General features: G+C 44.4%; 1 protein-coding gene across 2 annotated transcripts in view; it reads right to left on the bottom strand.

Annotated features, from left to right (window-relative positions):
* Positions 1-14406, bottom strand: part of PAPSS1 (3'-phosphoadenosine 5'-phosphosulfate synthase 1) — a 90594-nt gene that overhangs the window by 40757 nt on the left and 35431 nt on the right. For both annotated transcript variants that reach the window (XM_014839100.3, XM_014839101.3), the window contains exons 6-9: positions 10632-10745; positions 7998-8109; positions 5969-6174; positions 2907-3042 (exon numbers count right to left, since the gene is read on the bottom strand). In XM_014839100.3, coding sequence (XP_014694586.1) covers positions 2907-3042; positions 5969-6174; positions 7998-8109; positions 10632-10745 — 568 coding nt within the window. The remainder of the gene's footprint in view (positions 1-2906; positions 3043-5968; positions 6175-7997; positions 8110-10631; positions 10746-14406) is intronic.

The raw sequence follows: 14406 nt of genomic DNA on the forward strand, positions 1-14406 counted from the left end.
CCTGAAAGAGTGAACAAGAACTACAGAGGGAACTCCTCAGTCTGCTGCTTATCTGCCTTAGTCCAAGATGGGAAAGTCAACAAAATAATACTCCACCATCTTTGTTGTCTGATATGAGGCTAATAACTGGCTCTCAGCTACTTTAAATAAAGCTGCACTCACTCACTACACAAAAAATTCTCTAAATGATGTAAAATGTTTGGCTCACTAAGAAGAGTGTAAAACAGATTATAATATTAAAGTCTCCGGGGCCAGCCCCACGGCTGAGTGGTTAAGTTCGCCCGCTCTGCTTTGGCGGCCCAGGGTTTTGCCAGTTTGGATCCTGGGTGCTGACATGGCACTGCCCACCAAGCCATGCTGAGGCGGCATCCCACACGCCACAACCAGAAGGACCCACAACTAAAAATACACTACTATGTACCGGGAGGCTTTGGGAGAAAAAGGAAAAATAAAATCTTTAAAAATAAATAAATAAAGTCTCCAATTATGAATGATAATTCCTCGAAAAGACCCCTCAACAGTGCCAACAATTAATTTCCTAACATGAATTCCAGACAGGAATTCAAATTTGGCAAAAAGTTAAAGCAAAGGAGGTGGTGTCAGCAAGCCCTCCGATAGACATGTCCCTGTTCTCCAGAAGAAAAGAGCAGTCTACACATGTTAAACTACCAGATGCTTCCAGTTGGAAATAAAAGACCAGCCACCTAGAAGTGTCTTAAATAATCCAAATGTGCACGAGGTCTTTGCGGAAGAAGTCTGGAGGGAGAGGACTCTAGGCTGGATCACAAACTCATCCAGTAGAAGCTTCTCATGGATTCCCACGGATACAGAATGGCTGCCAGAGCTCCAAACACTGTACCCTCACATGACAGCATCCGAAGTAGGAAGAAAGCGAAGGATGGGAAAAGATGACTTTTTGTCCTAAGCCAGTTTCTCATCAGTAAGGAAAATCTTTCCTGGAAACCACTCTCTCTTACATCTCAATGGCCAGAAGTGACTTACAAACAGACCCTTAAACCACACATGGACAAAAGAGAAAGAGGCGGCATCACTGACTCAGATCAAGCACAGTATACTCTCTGTGACTGGGCCCGAAACACGTTAGCAAGAAAGAAGCAGAAAATAAGCTGCTGTACAGGCAACACCAGTGTAGCATTCAGAGAAATTCCTACACAAGCAGTTTAAGCCAAACACAGACGGTCCCCAACTTATCACGGTTCCACTTACGATTTTTCAGCTTTACAATGGCGCGACAGTGACACGCATTCAGGAGAAACTGTACTGTTGAGTTCTGATCTTTTCCCAGGCTAGCAATACGTGGTATGATCCTCTCTCCTGATGCTGAGGAGCAAGCCACAGCTCCCAGTGAGCCCCGCGATCACGAGGATGGACAACACACTTACAACCCTTCTGTACCCATCCAACCACTTCACTTCACTTTCAGCACAGTACTCGGTAAATCACATGAGACGGTCAAGACTGTATTATAAGGTAGGCTTTGTGTGAGAGGACTTTGCCCTGTGAGTGTTCTGAGCAAGCTGAAGGGAGGCGAGGCTAAGCTAGGATGTTCGGTAGGGTAGAGGGATTAAATGCATTGTCAACTTAGGATATTTTCAACTTACAGCGGGTTTATTGGGACACAACCCCATCATATGTCAAGGAAGATCTGTATTCGCTACTTCAGAGAAGAAGAGTGAAATTCAGAAGGGAGAGGGCGCCTACATTCAAATACCCTACAGGGGCCAAGCAGAAGATGTGAATGAACCAGGCAGGCTGGGTGGGGACTGCGCAGCTCTGAAGAGTGGGTGGCCCACCTGAGGCCTCGAGCTCACGATCCATTTGAAGCTCTAATCATTTCAAATGTCAGCGAACTACGGTAGAGCTTAAGAAAACAGATATTCGTTCTTTAAGCTCCACACAAATACGGATAAGACTAGCTTCAGGCTCACATACCAGAAACTATGACACTGTAATGTCTTAGCTATGTGCCAGGCACCATTTTCAGGGCCTTAAGCATGGGGTCTCATTTCACTTTTTAAAATAAAATCCCACTCGTGAGGTACCATCATTGCCCCCATTCTTAGAACCGAGAGAACTGAGCCTGAGAGAACACAATCCTCCCACAACCATGTAACCAGCAGGTGGTGAAGCAGCAACAGCGCGCACACAGGACTCCCAACGACTCCCAGGACCTGGTTCGCAGAAGCTAATCACAACTGATGAAATGGGTGCTCGTGCCCAGACTTCTGAGGCCACTTGGGAAGTGTGGCTTCTGTAACAAACATGGCTTGGTGGCCAGCTATTTCCCTAAAAACAACCACATTCACCTCACTTTTCTCAGCCACATCTGCTTGATTTCTACATAAAAAATATAGAAAAGAGCAGCACCAATGATCAGAGCTTAACCATTTCTGTTTTGGCTGAGGATTCATTAGTAGCAAGATTGTAAGATCCTTCAGATCTTAAAAAAGTGTCCCCAAGCCTACAGTGAACGCTGTTCCCTGACACAGCACCTTCAACCGTGAGTGTAGGGGAGAAAGAGCGTGGGCGCACCAGTGTGATAAGCACGCTGATAAGAGTGAACTCCTCAAATAATTTCTCTTCCGTAGTTCTATTCAGCTTTAAGAGGTGAGTTTTATCACAAACAAGTAAAAGGCCAATTTGTTATTAGCATCCATCTTCCATGCAGTATACAAAATAACATTTATCAAATTACACCAATAAAACAAAATCACCCAGGTTGGTTCAGACTGACCGCCTTCCCTTACGTATTCCATTGCTGCATTTAACTTTCCTCGTCATTCTGTTTTACATTTTAGCAAGCGTTGGAAGAAACCTTCCAGAACATTCCCATCAAGCAGAGACTCCAAGGAGTCCCGTATTGGATGATTAGGTCCATGTCTTACCAGCATTCATATCTTTGAACTTCTGCTTTAGCTCAGTAGGAGTGAAACGATACTGATCAAGACCATCATTCCAGTAAATTCGGTCCAAGACTTGAAGGTCTCCTCCAATCAGCCAATCCCCTTGTTCCATAACCATCTAATGGGAAGAAAGAGACAATAATTCTTTAAATAGAAACCAAGATCAGAATGAGGAAGAACGCGTCCCCCATACAAGCTAAACACACCTGTAAACTACTCGCATCTCAAGGTCGCTGGTAAATCTCTACGGCTTATCAACTGAATCAGGATTAGAGATGCTATAGAATTAGAATGTACTGTATAATTTCTCAAAAAGTATATTTTATAATTTCTCAAAGGACTTGTGATACGATTGCTATATTTACTTATGAAAAGCAAACAAAACCAAAATGAGTAACTATGACTTTTCAAGTAACAACATTCTTTGCATTGTTGTTGTATGCTGATTAACAGAAAACTTGTAACCCCAGGTCCCCCACCCTCTGCGCTCTCCAGTCCTAAACTTTTAAGCAACTAATGACGATGGAGCTCGTGCCTTCCAATCCCCACAGCCTCACTCACCTTTAGCTGCGTCTGGGAGGAGATATCACCTTTGAGGACCTTCCAGCCTCACAGTGCAGCTGAAGCTCACCCTCCACCCCACTGCTTCGGTTTACGTTTCACAATGCGCCTGGGCTACTGCCCTCACCTCCTACCTCTCTTCCTCACTAGAAGGTCTGTCCCCATCCATCAAACCACTCACTCATTCAACAGACATCTGGTGTGCGCCAGGGCCTGCACCAGGCTTTGGGAAACAGCAGAAAACGAGAGAGAGAGAGGCCTGGCTGTAACGGAGCTTACATTCTAGCGGGGGAGACAAGGGAGAAACCAGAGAAACACCAGCTGGTCACAAATGTCGCAGAGAAAATGAACAGGGCAATGGAGCCAGTGCCCAGGGAGCAGAGTGAGTGACATGAAGGTGAGGGAGTGAGCACCGGCCTCTCTGAGGAGGGTGACATTTAACCTGAGACGATGCAGAGAAACCAGTCATGGAGGGAAAGTGTTTCAGGCAGAGGGACCAGTACCAAGTCCCGGAGCAGAAACAGGCTTCTGTCTTTGAGGAACAGGAGGAAGGCGAAGTGGTGAGAACAGGTGGAAGCAAGGAAAGGAGCCGAGGGCGGGGTAAGGAGGCAGGGCCAGGCACGCAGGGCTCACAGCCCAGCCAGGCACCTGCATTTAGTCTAACCACAGGGAGCAGCCACTGGAGAGTTCTGGAGGGTGGAGTGATATGCTCCAATTTATACTTTCACTCTGGCTGCTCTGGGAGAATGGTGTGTAGTGGGTACGAGAGGAAGCAGGATTCCAGCCAGGAGACGACTGCAAAGGTCTAGGCAAGAGACCTGGAGAGCTTGGATGGTACTGGTGGGAGTGGACGTGGGACATGGGATGTGGACATCTGTACAAGACCACCAGCTGAGTTCCTGGAGCACCACTCTGTGAGCCTCCCATGCTCCAAACCTGCCTGTGGCCTCTGCATTCCTAGAAAGTGTGGTTCAGGGCAGGCAGAGCAGCGTGGCGGAAAGAGCACAAAAGACCTGGGCAGGCTCTAGTCCTGACTCCCAGCTGCGCCTCTGTAGCTCCGGGCAAGCTGCACCCACTCCAGGACTCCTCTGGACAAAGCAACAACCTGTCTACCTCCAAGGGTCACTCTAAGGACCGAGAGACACAACGTGGTTGGAAAGCATCAATACGTGTAAACTGTTGTTATGAACAAAGTCTTACCTTAGGGTGGAACGCTCGGCCCCTATCTTCACACTTCAACTCAACTCACACAGCGAGTCTCTGCTCCTCGCCTCCACACACCTGGACTGCTTTTCTCACAGTCCCCTCCATCCAAATCCTACGGGTGCCTCAGGGTTGCACACCAGGCACTACCTATCCTAAGAAGCCTTACAGATCACTCTAAATGAAAGGGGCACACAATGTAAACAGCACTCATGCTTGTTGACTGATTAAAAAATGTCTCTTGCACTGAGTTCACATAAGAGGTACTTTTTAGTGGTACGGAGTACATATTATGGGAAGCGCTATGTATAGCAATAATGACTCTCCGCTGTGGACTATGGAAGATGGATTTGCAGCCCAAAGTCTTGGATTCAAAATAGACCCTCATCCCACCTGCCAGCTGCATCACTCTGGTCAAGACATTTACCCCTCTAAGTCTCAACTTCTCCCTGCGTAAGATGGAAATGCCCCCCTCCTGCAGATTAGCTAGGTGGTTCAAGGAACGTACGTAACATGTCGCGTAAACTATGTTGTCATTAATGACTGCAGAATTTTAATGTTGTAGGAATGGCTGACACCATTACTAGCTCAATTTCCTTATTTTCTAAGACAATATATATATCTCCCTATGAAAAAAGCATCACTTTTTTGTCCTTTACACGACAACAAAATGAGGTTTAGCACATTGCTGTGATCTAAACAGATGTTATGGAAATTTTCTAGATAAACCTACTAAAATTTCACTTAAACAGCGTCTTTTAAAGCTCAAGGTCTACTTTAGAACACCTAACAACTGACAGAAATTGGACTTCAAAGATAACAAAGACATAAAACACAGTCTCACTTTGGGGAGACTAATTATATTTCCCTGCTTCCATGTGGGAAACTCCATGTTCAGTTAAAACCCAGACCAGTGAAACCACTCTGCTGTGGGCTCCCACAGCACCCTGACCTCACATTCTGCCTGTGAGCACGTGACTGACATCTGTTCCACCTCCAAGCATACAACTGCCTGTCGTGACCATCGGGCCTATATGCCCAGCACCACCACCCAGCTCAGTGCCCAGCATACAGTAGATGTTTAAAAAATATTTGTTGAACAAATATTTATCTTGCAAAATGACAAGGCCATATGCTCATCACACTAATCTGAGATCCAGTGTCGATTCTGCAAAATATTAGCAATTCCAATGGAACAGTCGATACACAGGTAATGCCCACACTTCAGCACAAACACTGTTGGCAAATCAAGACAGAAGGCAGCAAGGTGTGCTCAGGACCTTGATGTAGGGGTGGTTCTTGCAGGTCGTTCCCCACTGTCGGGCACAGCGCTCCTCCTTCCTGTGCTCAAAAAACTCTGGATTGCGAAGAATAGCCACACGGCGGCCCTCGTACATCAGAGCGAATGCCGTGCAGCCGTCCAGCCTCTCTTTATCTTCGTGAGTAGCTGTCAGAACTATGGGCACTGACAAGTTAATGACACCCCCTGCAGGGCACAAAAGAACAGAAGCACACAGCGTGCATTACTCAACAGGCCGTACATCCACCTTCCACGTCAGCGGACAGTCTTCAAACAACTACAGATTTACGGGCCCAGTGACAGCGTTCAGCTAGTACCTGGCACGGAAAATCAGGAGGGAGAACAAGCAAGAACTCAAGCCTAAAAGAACAGCAAAAATGAAGAGATTCAACACTGCGTGAGGCAATACTTCTCACAACAATGCATGAAACTGTCTTTTGGGGAAAAAAAATAGTATAGAATCACAGAAGTAAAAGAAACTGTTTAACAAGGAGGAATCAACACCTAAAATATACTGAGCACCTCCAATATATAAATAAGACAAAGAACTACATTCCAGGGCCTTTTCAGGAAATACTGAAATCCTTGCTGACAACTGCATTTTGAATGGCAAGTTGATTAAGTACACTTGAGTATACAGTTATGCGCCACATGACGTTTTGGGCAAGGACTGACCGAATGTACGACGGTGGTCCCACAGGATTAGTACCATGTAGCCTCGCTGTGTGGCGGGTGTGCCTTCTAGTTCTGTCTAAGTGCACTGCGATGTTCGCCCAACGACGCAATCGCCCAGCGACGCATTTCTCAGGATGTGTCCCCAACACTAAGTGACACATGACCATACTTGGTATACTTTTGGGTATCTTCGTGTCTTTTGGTTTTTAATCAGAATTGAACCGATGTCACTATAGTGACTGCCAAGACAAACAGGCAGTAATCAGTGGCTCCACTCAAGCCAAAATGGGCTGTCAGTGAGATCAAGGCACATTCTCAGTTTCCAACTTTTCAAGCTCTAAGTTTCATTTCTGCTCACCGGGCACAGGTTAGAAAAATAAAACTCACTTTCCAATTCCTACATGGATCTTATTTACATGCCGAATAGAAACCATACGTTTTTGAGAAATCATGGCATGTCTTCTTCGGACAAAAGATGTCAACAAAATCAATGATAACTGCTTGGCTGCTTTAAAATTGCCACCACTGGGTGGAGTTTAAAATGGAAAATTAACAGGCGGACTTGCAGCAAACCGGCCTAATCACTACCAAGGAGGCAGTCCACAGACTCTACCATTAGTTCCAAGGAAGAAAACCAAAAAGCAGGATTTAATCCTTACATTCTTGTGATAAAGTTTCTTGAGAAGAAAGATTACCAATTACATTTTCTAATATCTACTTCATTCCCCTAGTTAAAAGAAGTCATAACATGCACGAACGTTGTAGCAACCGAGTACTTTCTGAGACATTTAGCAATATCTTCTTTAATGGACTAAATTAATCTTACCAACAGTATACAAAGTTTAAGGTAGCTGGATTGTTACAATATACTGAACATCCATTCTTTGGTAATTTTTTTGCAGTGTTTTAAAAGAACAGGAAGAAGCATCCTTTTAACCACCTATTTCAGGATTCCTTAGCTCAGAGGCCCTGACTCCTTCTCAGAACACTCAAGCACGTCGTCAGGATAGCTAACTTTGGTGTGTGTGTGCACTTTTCCAGGAGAGGCTTTCCACAGTGACCAGGTGGACACAGGGGAACTGCACCTGCTCCTTAAATCCACCTCCAGACCTAATCCCCAGGTTTTCCTCTCCTCCTGCAATAAATCACCATCAGGAAAACAGAAAATGCAAAAAAGATTCAAAGTTCACTGAAAGTATTCCGTACCGATCTAACAGTCTTAAAATGCTACCTCCGATAAGACGTTAGCATGGCTTTTTATAAATGGTGATGAGTCCCTGTAGCTGTAATTTCTCCCCCACACCCCATGAACTGCGGCATGTAAAACGTCTCACCATCCAGAAGACAGTCGAAATGGAGACACTGCAGGTATTCCCTCTCTCGCATAAAGCCATTCAGTGGGGTCGCCCAACCTTCTGCCAGAACCTGCACCCACTGCATATCCACCTAGGAAACAAGAAAGTAGGGAAATTTCCGTTTCATGTACTTACGAACAGAAGCAGTAACAGCCTTCAGGAGTTTAGTTCTGAAAGCAATGGAAACAAACATCTCAAGAATGATTACAGAGTACACAAATCTAATAAGGAAGAAGGGCAGCAGGAAAACATGCATTTCTGCTAACCAATTAAATAACCTTGGGCTTCCAAGCACTCCTAGTGAGGACCGCACCTCCTCAACCAGCGGTTTTCAAACTTTAATATGAATAGAAACCCCTGAAAGGCTTGTTAAAATGAAGACTGCTCCACCCCCCAGAGCTTCTGACTCAGTCGGTTTGCTGTAGGGTCAGAGAGTTTGTATTTTTAACAGGTTCCCAGAAAATGCTAACAACGATGGTCTGGAAACTACACTTTGACAACTACTGTCCTAAACTAAACAAACTTGAGATAAAAATATTTACCAAAAAAAGTCCCTCACCAAGGAGAGTATCCTCCTTTTACAAAGATTGTGTTATTTCTTGAACTTTAATATTTCTAGCATATCCCATCAGAACGTTAAAAAACTGATGAACTACGTATCATTAATGTAAGCTGGATACACTTACTTTTTTTTTTTTTTTGAGGAAGATTAGCCCTGAGCAAACATCTGCTACCAATCCTCCTTCTTTTTGCTGAGGAAGGCTGGTCCTGAGCTAACATCCGTGCCCATCCTCCTCTACTTTATACGTGGGACGCCTACCACAGCATGATGTGCCAAGTAGTGTCATGTCTGCACCCGGGACCCGAACCAACGAACCCTGGGCCGCCAAAGCGGAATGTGCGCACTTAACCACTGAGCCACCGGGCCGGCCCCCAGATACACTTACTTTTTAACTGGCTGTGTGTATATATAGAGAGAGAGCAAGCACATATATAAATATAGTGTACAGTAAATGCAGCTTACTATCTACTCCCAAAGTATGTTGGCCAATGTGTTCTACTACAAAATCAAATAAGGGTATTCTCCAATTCACAGGAAAAGTTACATTCATGGACCAAACTATTTTATTTTCAAGGTTTCCTCTTATTAATTTTTCCTAAACCTCTGACAGTGGCCACTATTTATCTCTATTGGAATCCAATTCTAACCTGTTACAGAATGAATGTACATGTCCCCCCACCCCCCCCAACTCAGATGGTATGTTGAAGCTGTAACACCCCCATGACTATATTTGGAGGTAGGGCCTGTGGTGCTAAGGGTTAAATAAAGTCATAAGGGTGGGGCCCTAATCCGATAGTCTGGTGCCCTTACAAGAAGAGACAGAGACACCAGAGTCCTCTCTGCTGTGAGGAAACAGCCGGAAGGTGGCTGTCAGCAAGAAAGAGCGCCGAGACTGGAACCAAATCGGCCTCACCTAGAGCTTGGACTTACCGGCCTCGAGAACTGTAAGAAAACAAATTTCTGTTGTGTAAGCCCCCAGTCTATGGTATTTGTTACGGCAGCCTGAGCTGGTCAATACACCACCTGACTTAGGATGAAGTTTTCAGTGAGTTTCTGTTCATACTGTGCAAAGGACAGACCACTGTGCTGAAGAGAAGTTCCCATTTAGACAAAGCTACTGTCTTTCTGGGTTGTAGAGCGGGAGTGGCCTGTTCCCATCCATTCCTCCTAATTCCTTCTCTGCGTGTGTGCGCGTGTGTGTTCACTCCATAGTCTGTCGGTGACAAATCTTGTCCCTCTGCAACAGTCAGTCCTCAGCGGCTCTGCTCGGACCCCCCCCACGGCTTCTGCTCAGAGACTCAGTTACACAAAGCACGTCAGGTAACCTGCGCCTAGCAGAGATCTGAATAGCCACTCAAGGGTCTTTCTCCAAGCCCAGAGTTTTTTGGTTTTTTCTTTCTCCTTACTTTCAGATTTGAGCACTTCCCTCTGTGTTTTGGATTTTTACCTACGTTAAAAGAAAGTTTAACTAGAAAGTTTTCCAGCTCAGGTTCTTATTTCTTAATCTGTTTTTAAAGCATACCTAAATGATACAACTTAAAATTCTCAGAGTTGAAAATGATAAATTATAACTTCCACTATCATCATACCATATCAAAACTTTAAGCAGTTTTTTGGTGGGAAAAGCACCTAATGGTATCATTAGCACTATGATGTACAACAGAAGTATTCTTAACCATACAAGAAAGGGAGATTCAAGGTTTTGGTAGGAAATTAGGAAACATTTACAGGAAAAAAGCTTCATTTTAATTATTATATTTAGTATTTCTTAACCGTCTAGAACTCATTCCTTCTGATAAGCCTAAAAATCTTACACAATCTTTGTTCTTTGATATTTCAAAATCAATAAAGGAAATCTAAGTCATAGCAATCTGGGACCATAGCTTCACACAGTAAACACACTTCGCCCCTGGAAACTGATACACACCACACTGCATGCACCCCAGCTCCACTCCCCCGCCCTCACACACTGCTATTAACCACAAATTTTAGTGACTAACGACTGTCTACAAGCCTAAACCCCTTGGTATGAAAAGCAACAAAGCACTTACTTTATTAATTTTCAACGCTGGTAAGGTTTCTGCATCCGTTTTTGCCAAATGAAGCTTATTTTCTGGCACATAGAGTTCTTTCACTTCGTATGAGGCGTCCACAGGTACAATATCCTACACAACCACAAGAGCACAGGTTAACTTGCCTCAACAACGCGGAGCTCTCTAGAGGGAATCTCCATGAGAAAACTAACATCGCAAAATGAGGCTGAAAAGAAATATTAAACAAGATGGCTTTGAACACCATGCCTCCCCAGTCAATTCTCCTAATGTCAGCTGGTCAACTCCTAAGCAGGTGACAGCCCACGGCAGGAAGTCACTACGCAGAATGTCCCATTATCTAGTGAGAAAGAATAAATTCCAGAAGGTACCAGATGTCAAATCAGGCAACTGCACAGAAGAGGTGACCTCCAATAAGAAGTAACTATAAAAAGAAACAGAAAGTCACTCTACACAGATTCATCATCATCTTTAACATGCCACGAACCATTTTATTCCAGCTTCCACATGCATCTTTGTCTCTGGCGTCACTAAGCCCACCTTCTTAGTCACACAACACAGTGCTCCGGAGTTTGTCTGACTCCCACCACTGTGTGCTGAGAAACAGTACTTTTGGATCCCATATGAAATGTAGTCTGGAAATTTTATCCTAACTCCAAGTGCTCGTTCAGACGACATTGAGACAGAGCTTTTCCCATTGATCCTACAAGCATACTTGTGATAACACAGCATCGCCACTTCCACCCTGCTCACTAGGTGACCTTCACAAGGCTTGCTCACAACACTTGTCATAGCCCCAGGAATAATTACTCTTAACTTTTTTTTAAGCAACCAAATCTATCAGGTAACCTTTATATGCATACAAAACTGACACTGATCAAGGGCTTTCCTACAAGTATCTCACCCAAGCAAGAAATATTCAAAATAAAGTAACTCTCAAGAGAATGAAAACTCAAGCCCCAGACTGGGAGAAAATATTTGGTATCCAAAATATACAAAGAAGTCTTAAAACTCAACAGTAAGAAAACAACCCACTCAACTAGAAAATGGGCCAAAGACCTGAAAAGACCTCACAAAAGAAGATGTACAGATGGCCAATAAACATATGAAATGATATTCCACATCATATGTCATCAGGGAACTGCAAATTAAACCAAGACGTCACTACACACCTATTAGAATGGTCAAAATCCAAAACACTGGCAACGCCAATTGCTGACGAGGATGCGGATGTGGAGCAGAACTCTCGTTCGTTGCTGGTGGGAATGCAGAATGGTGCAGCCACTTTAGAGGACAGTGTGGCAATTTCTCACAAAACTAGACATACTCTTAACCACACAGTCGAGCAATCACAGTCCTTGGTATTTACACAAATAAGTTGAAAACTTATGTTCACACTAAAACCTGCACAGATGTTTATAGCAGCTTTATTCATAATTGCCAAAACTTAGAAGCAATCGAGAAGTTCTTCAGTAAACAAATGGATAAAGTGGTACTTCCAGACAAGGGAATATTATTCAGTACTAAGAAGTGAGCTATCAAGCCACGACAAGACACGGAAGAACCTTAAATGCATATTACCAGGTGAAAGAAGCCAATGTGAAAAGGCTACACACTGCACGATTCCAACCATACAACAGTCTGCAAAAGGCAAAGCTATGGTGACAGTAAAAAGATGAGTGGCTGCCAGGGGCTGGGGGCAGGGAGGGATGAACAGGCAGGGCACGGGATTTTCAGCGCAGTGAAACTATTCTGTATGATACTACGATGGCAGGTAAGTGTCCAAACCCAGAGAATGTACAACCCTGAAGGAAAGTGTGAATTTTGGGTGATGATACGTCAATGTAGGTTCATCAACTGCAACAAATGTACCATTCTGGTGGGGATGCCGACAGTAGCAGAGGCTGTGCATGGTGGGAGGCGAGCAGACTACACGGGAACTCACTCTGTACTTTCCACTCGGCTTTGCTGTGAATCTAAAACTGCTCTTAAAAATAAAGCCCATTAAAAAATGAAAATAACAAAAAAAGTAATCCAAAATAAATATCAATGGAAGAACCAGATTTTTAAGGACATTCCCCTTTATTTTTCCTGAGGAATAAGTCTGGTAAGAAACTTTAACTTATACCTTGACCTACATTAGTATCTTCAGGAGAAGAACAAAGCAGAGTCAGACGTGTATCAAGGCGAGAGGACCTCAGCAAGGCCTGGGCGCCAGCTCTCAAGCTGCTCCCGTGGGTTCTGAGAATCTAGAAAGAATTATGCTACAGTGCTCCTCAGAGAGGGAACGAGAGAGACACGGTTCAGCACTGGCGACACCATGTGCCAAGGCTGGCCTCCTCCTACCAGTAAATTCAAGGCCTCTGATCTTTCTCACAACAAACCCAAGAACAAGTAAGAAGAGTACACAGGAAGGAAGAAGAAATTTAAAGACAGCCAAGAAGGAACCATTGCCTACTCCAACACCGACCTCAGCGAGCCCGCTCCTGCAGGGCACACAGGAAGGGCACTTCTGGAGGCCCCCTGTGCCCCGAGCGTCCACCGTTCACAGGAGGAAGGCGGGGCAGTGTGTGTGAAGCAAACCTGCGCAGCACAGGCCCACACAGTGCTTCCGGGCCTCCTGCATCCGGCGCCTGTGGCACCAGGGTGTAGGGGACGGTGCGGGACGAGGGACGGCCGCCACCGCTGCCTCCATTTCCCTTTGTCCATGCGGCACGTTACAACCTTGCAGCAGTGAGGCAGACGACTGCCAAGGAGCCCAAGCGAAAGACGGCACGTCTTCAGTTTGGCCAAGGTGGTCAAACAAGTGATAAGTAAACGTACGCGATTTAAACTAATACTTGATTTCACTTGCACCTGAAGAGGAAATCGCATATGCAAGACTCTTCTTTTCTTTGTATGTCAATTATATCTCAACAAAACTGGGGGAAAAAAGGAAAAAAGACTTCTGAAAATCTAGGAAGAGAAACAGCTTAAGGTAGTCCGTTTGGTGCTTCTAATTCCAGGAAATTTTTAAAATACATTTATTTTAGATTATACAATAGCAGTAAAGAGAATTTGGAGCTGAGAAAAACAAACCACCCTCTAAAAGGTTGTAATGGTCATTTTGTATACCCCTTTCCAACTGTCCCGCGCCCACAAGCACAGTACAGGGCACTGGTAGTTTCATCAGTCTGTACAAAGCCTATTACTTCATCAGCTAGAAAACAAGAATTCAGAATCGACGTTCCCTACAAGAAGATGACGTGCATAGGCGAACCACACACACATCCCTCATGTTCACTTAGCCTCTTGGATATGTCGAGCTCTCAAAGACGTCTTGAGACATACCCACTTTTCTGGCTGCAAAATAAAGAACTGAAATCCTCCACACTAGGAACAAATGCTGAAATTAACTCAAGTTACACAAAAAGTCAGGCATCATTAGGACTTTTATGAGGAAGAGTATGATAAAGTTTCACAAAACAGACTTAAAATTAAATATTCACATTACTCACAAAACATTAGGACACATCTTCAAAACCAAAAAGAGATACAAGAAAGCAACAGGGGTCTATGGGTTAGTTATTTCTGAGGTTTGTACCTAAGATGTAAGTTTAAATTCTAACAGTGCAACCCTGAGCAGATTACCTAACATCTCTGAACTGGTCTCCTTCTCAGCTGTTTACTATACGTGTGTGTGTGTATGCATATGTGTTACAGGGCTGCTGTGAAGTTAAATCATGTAAGTACCTGAAGGGTGGGGCTGACACTAACGGGATGCTTACTGCCTCAC

The sequence above is a fragment of the Equus asinus genome, chromosome 3 (genome assembly GCF_041296235.1).
Source record: "Equus asinus isolate D_3611 breed Donkey chromosome 3, EquAss-T2T_v2, whole genome shotgun sequence".
Lineage (NCBI taxonomy): Eukaryota > Metazoa > Chordata > Mammalia > Perissodactyla > Equidae > Equus > Equus asinus.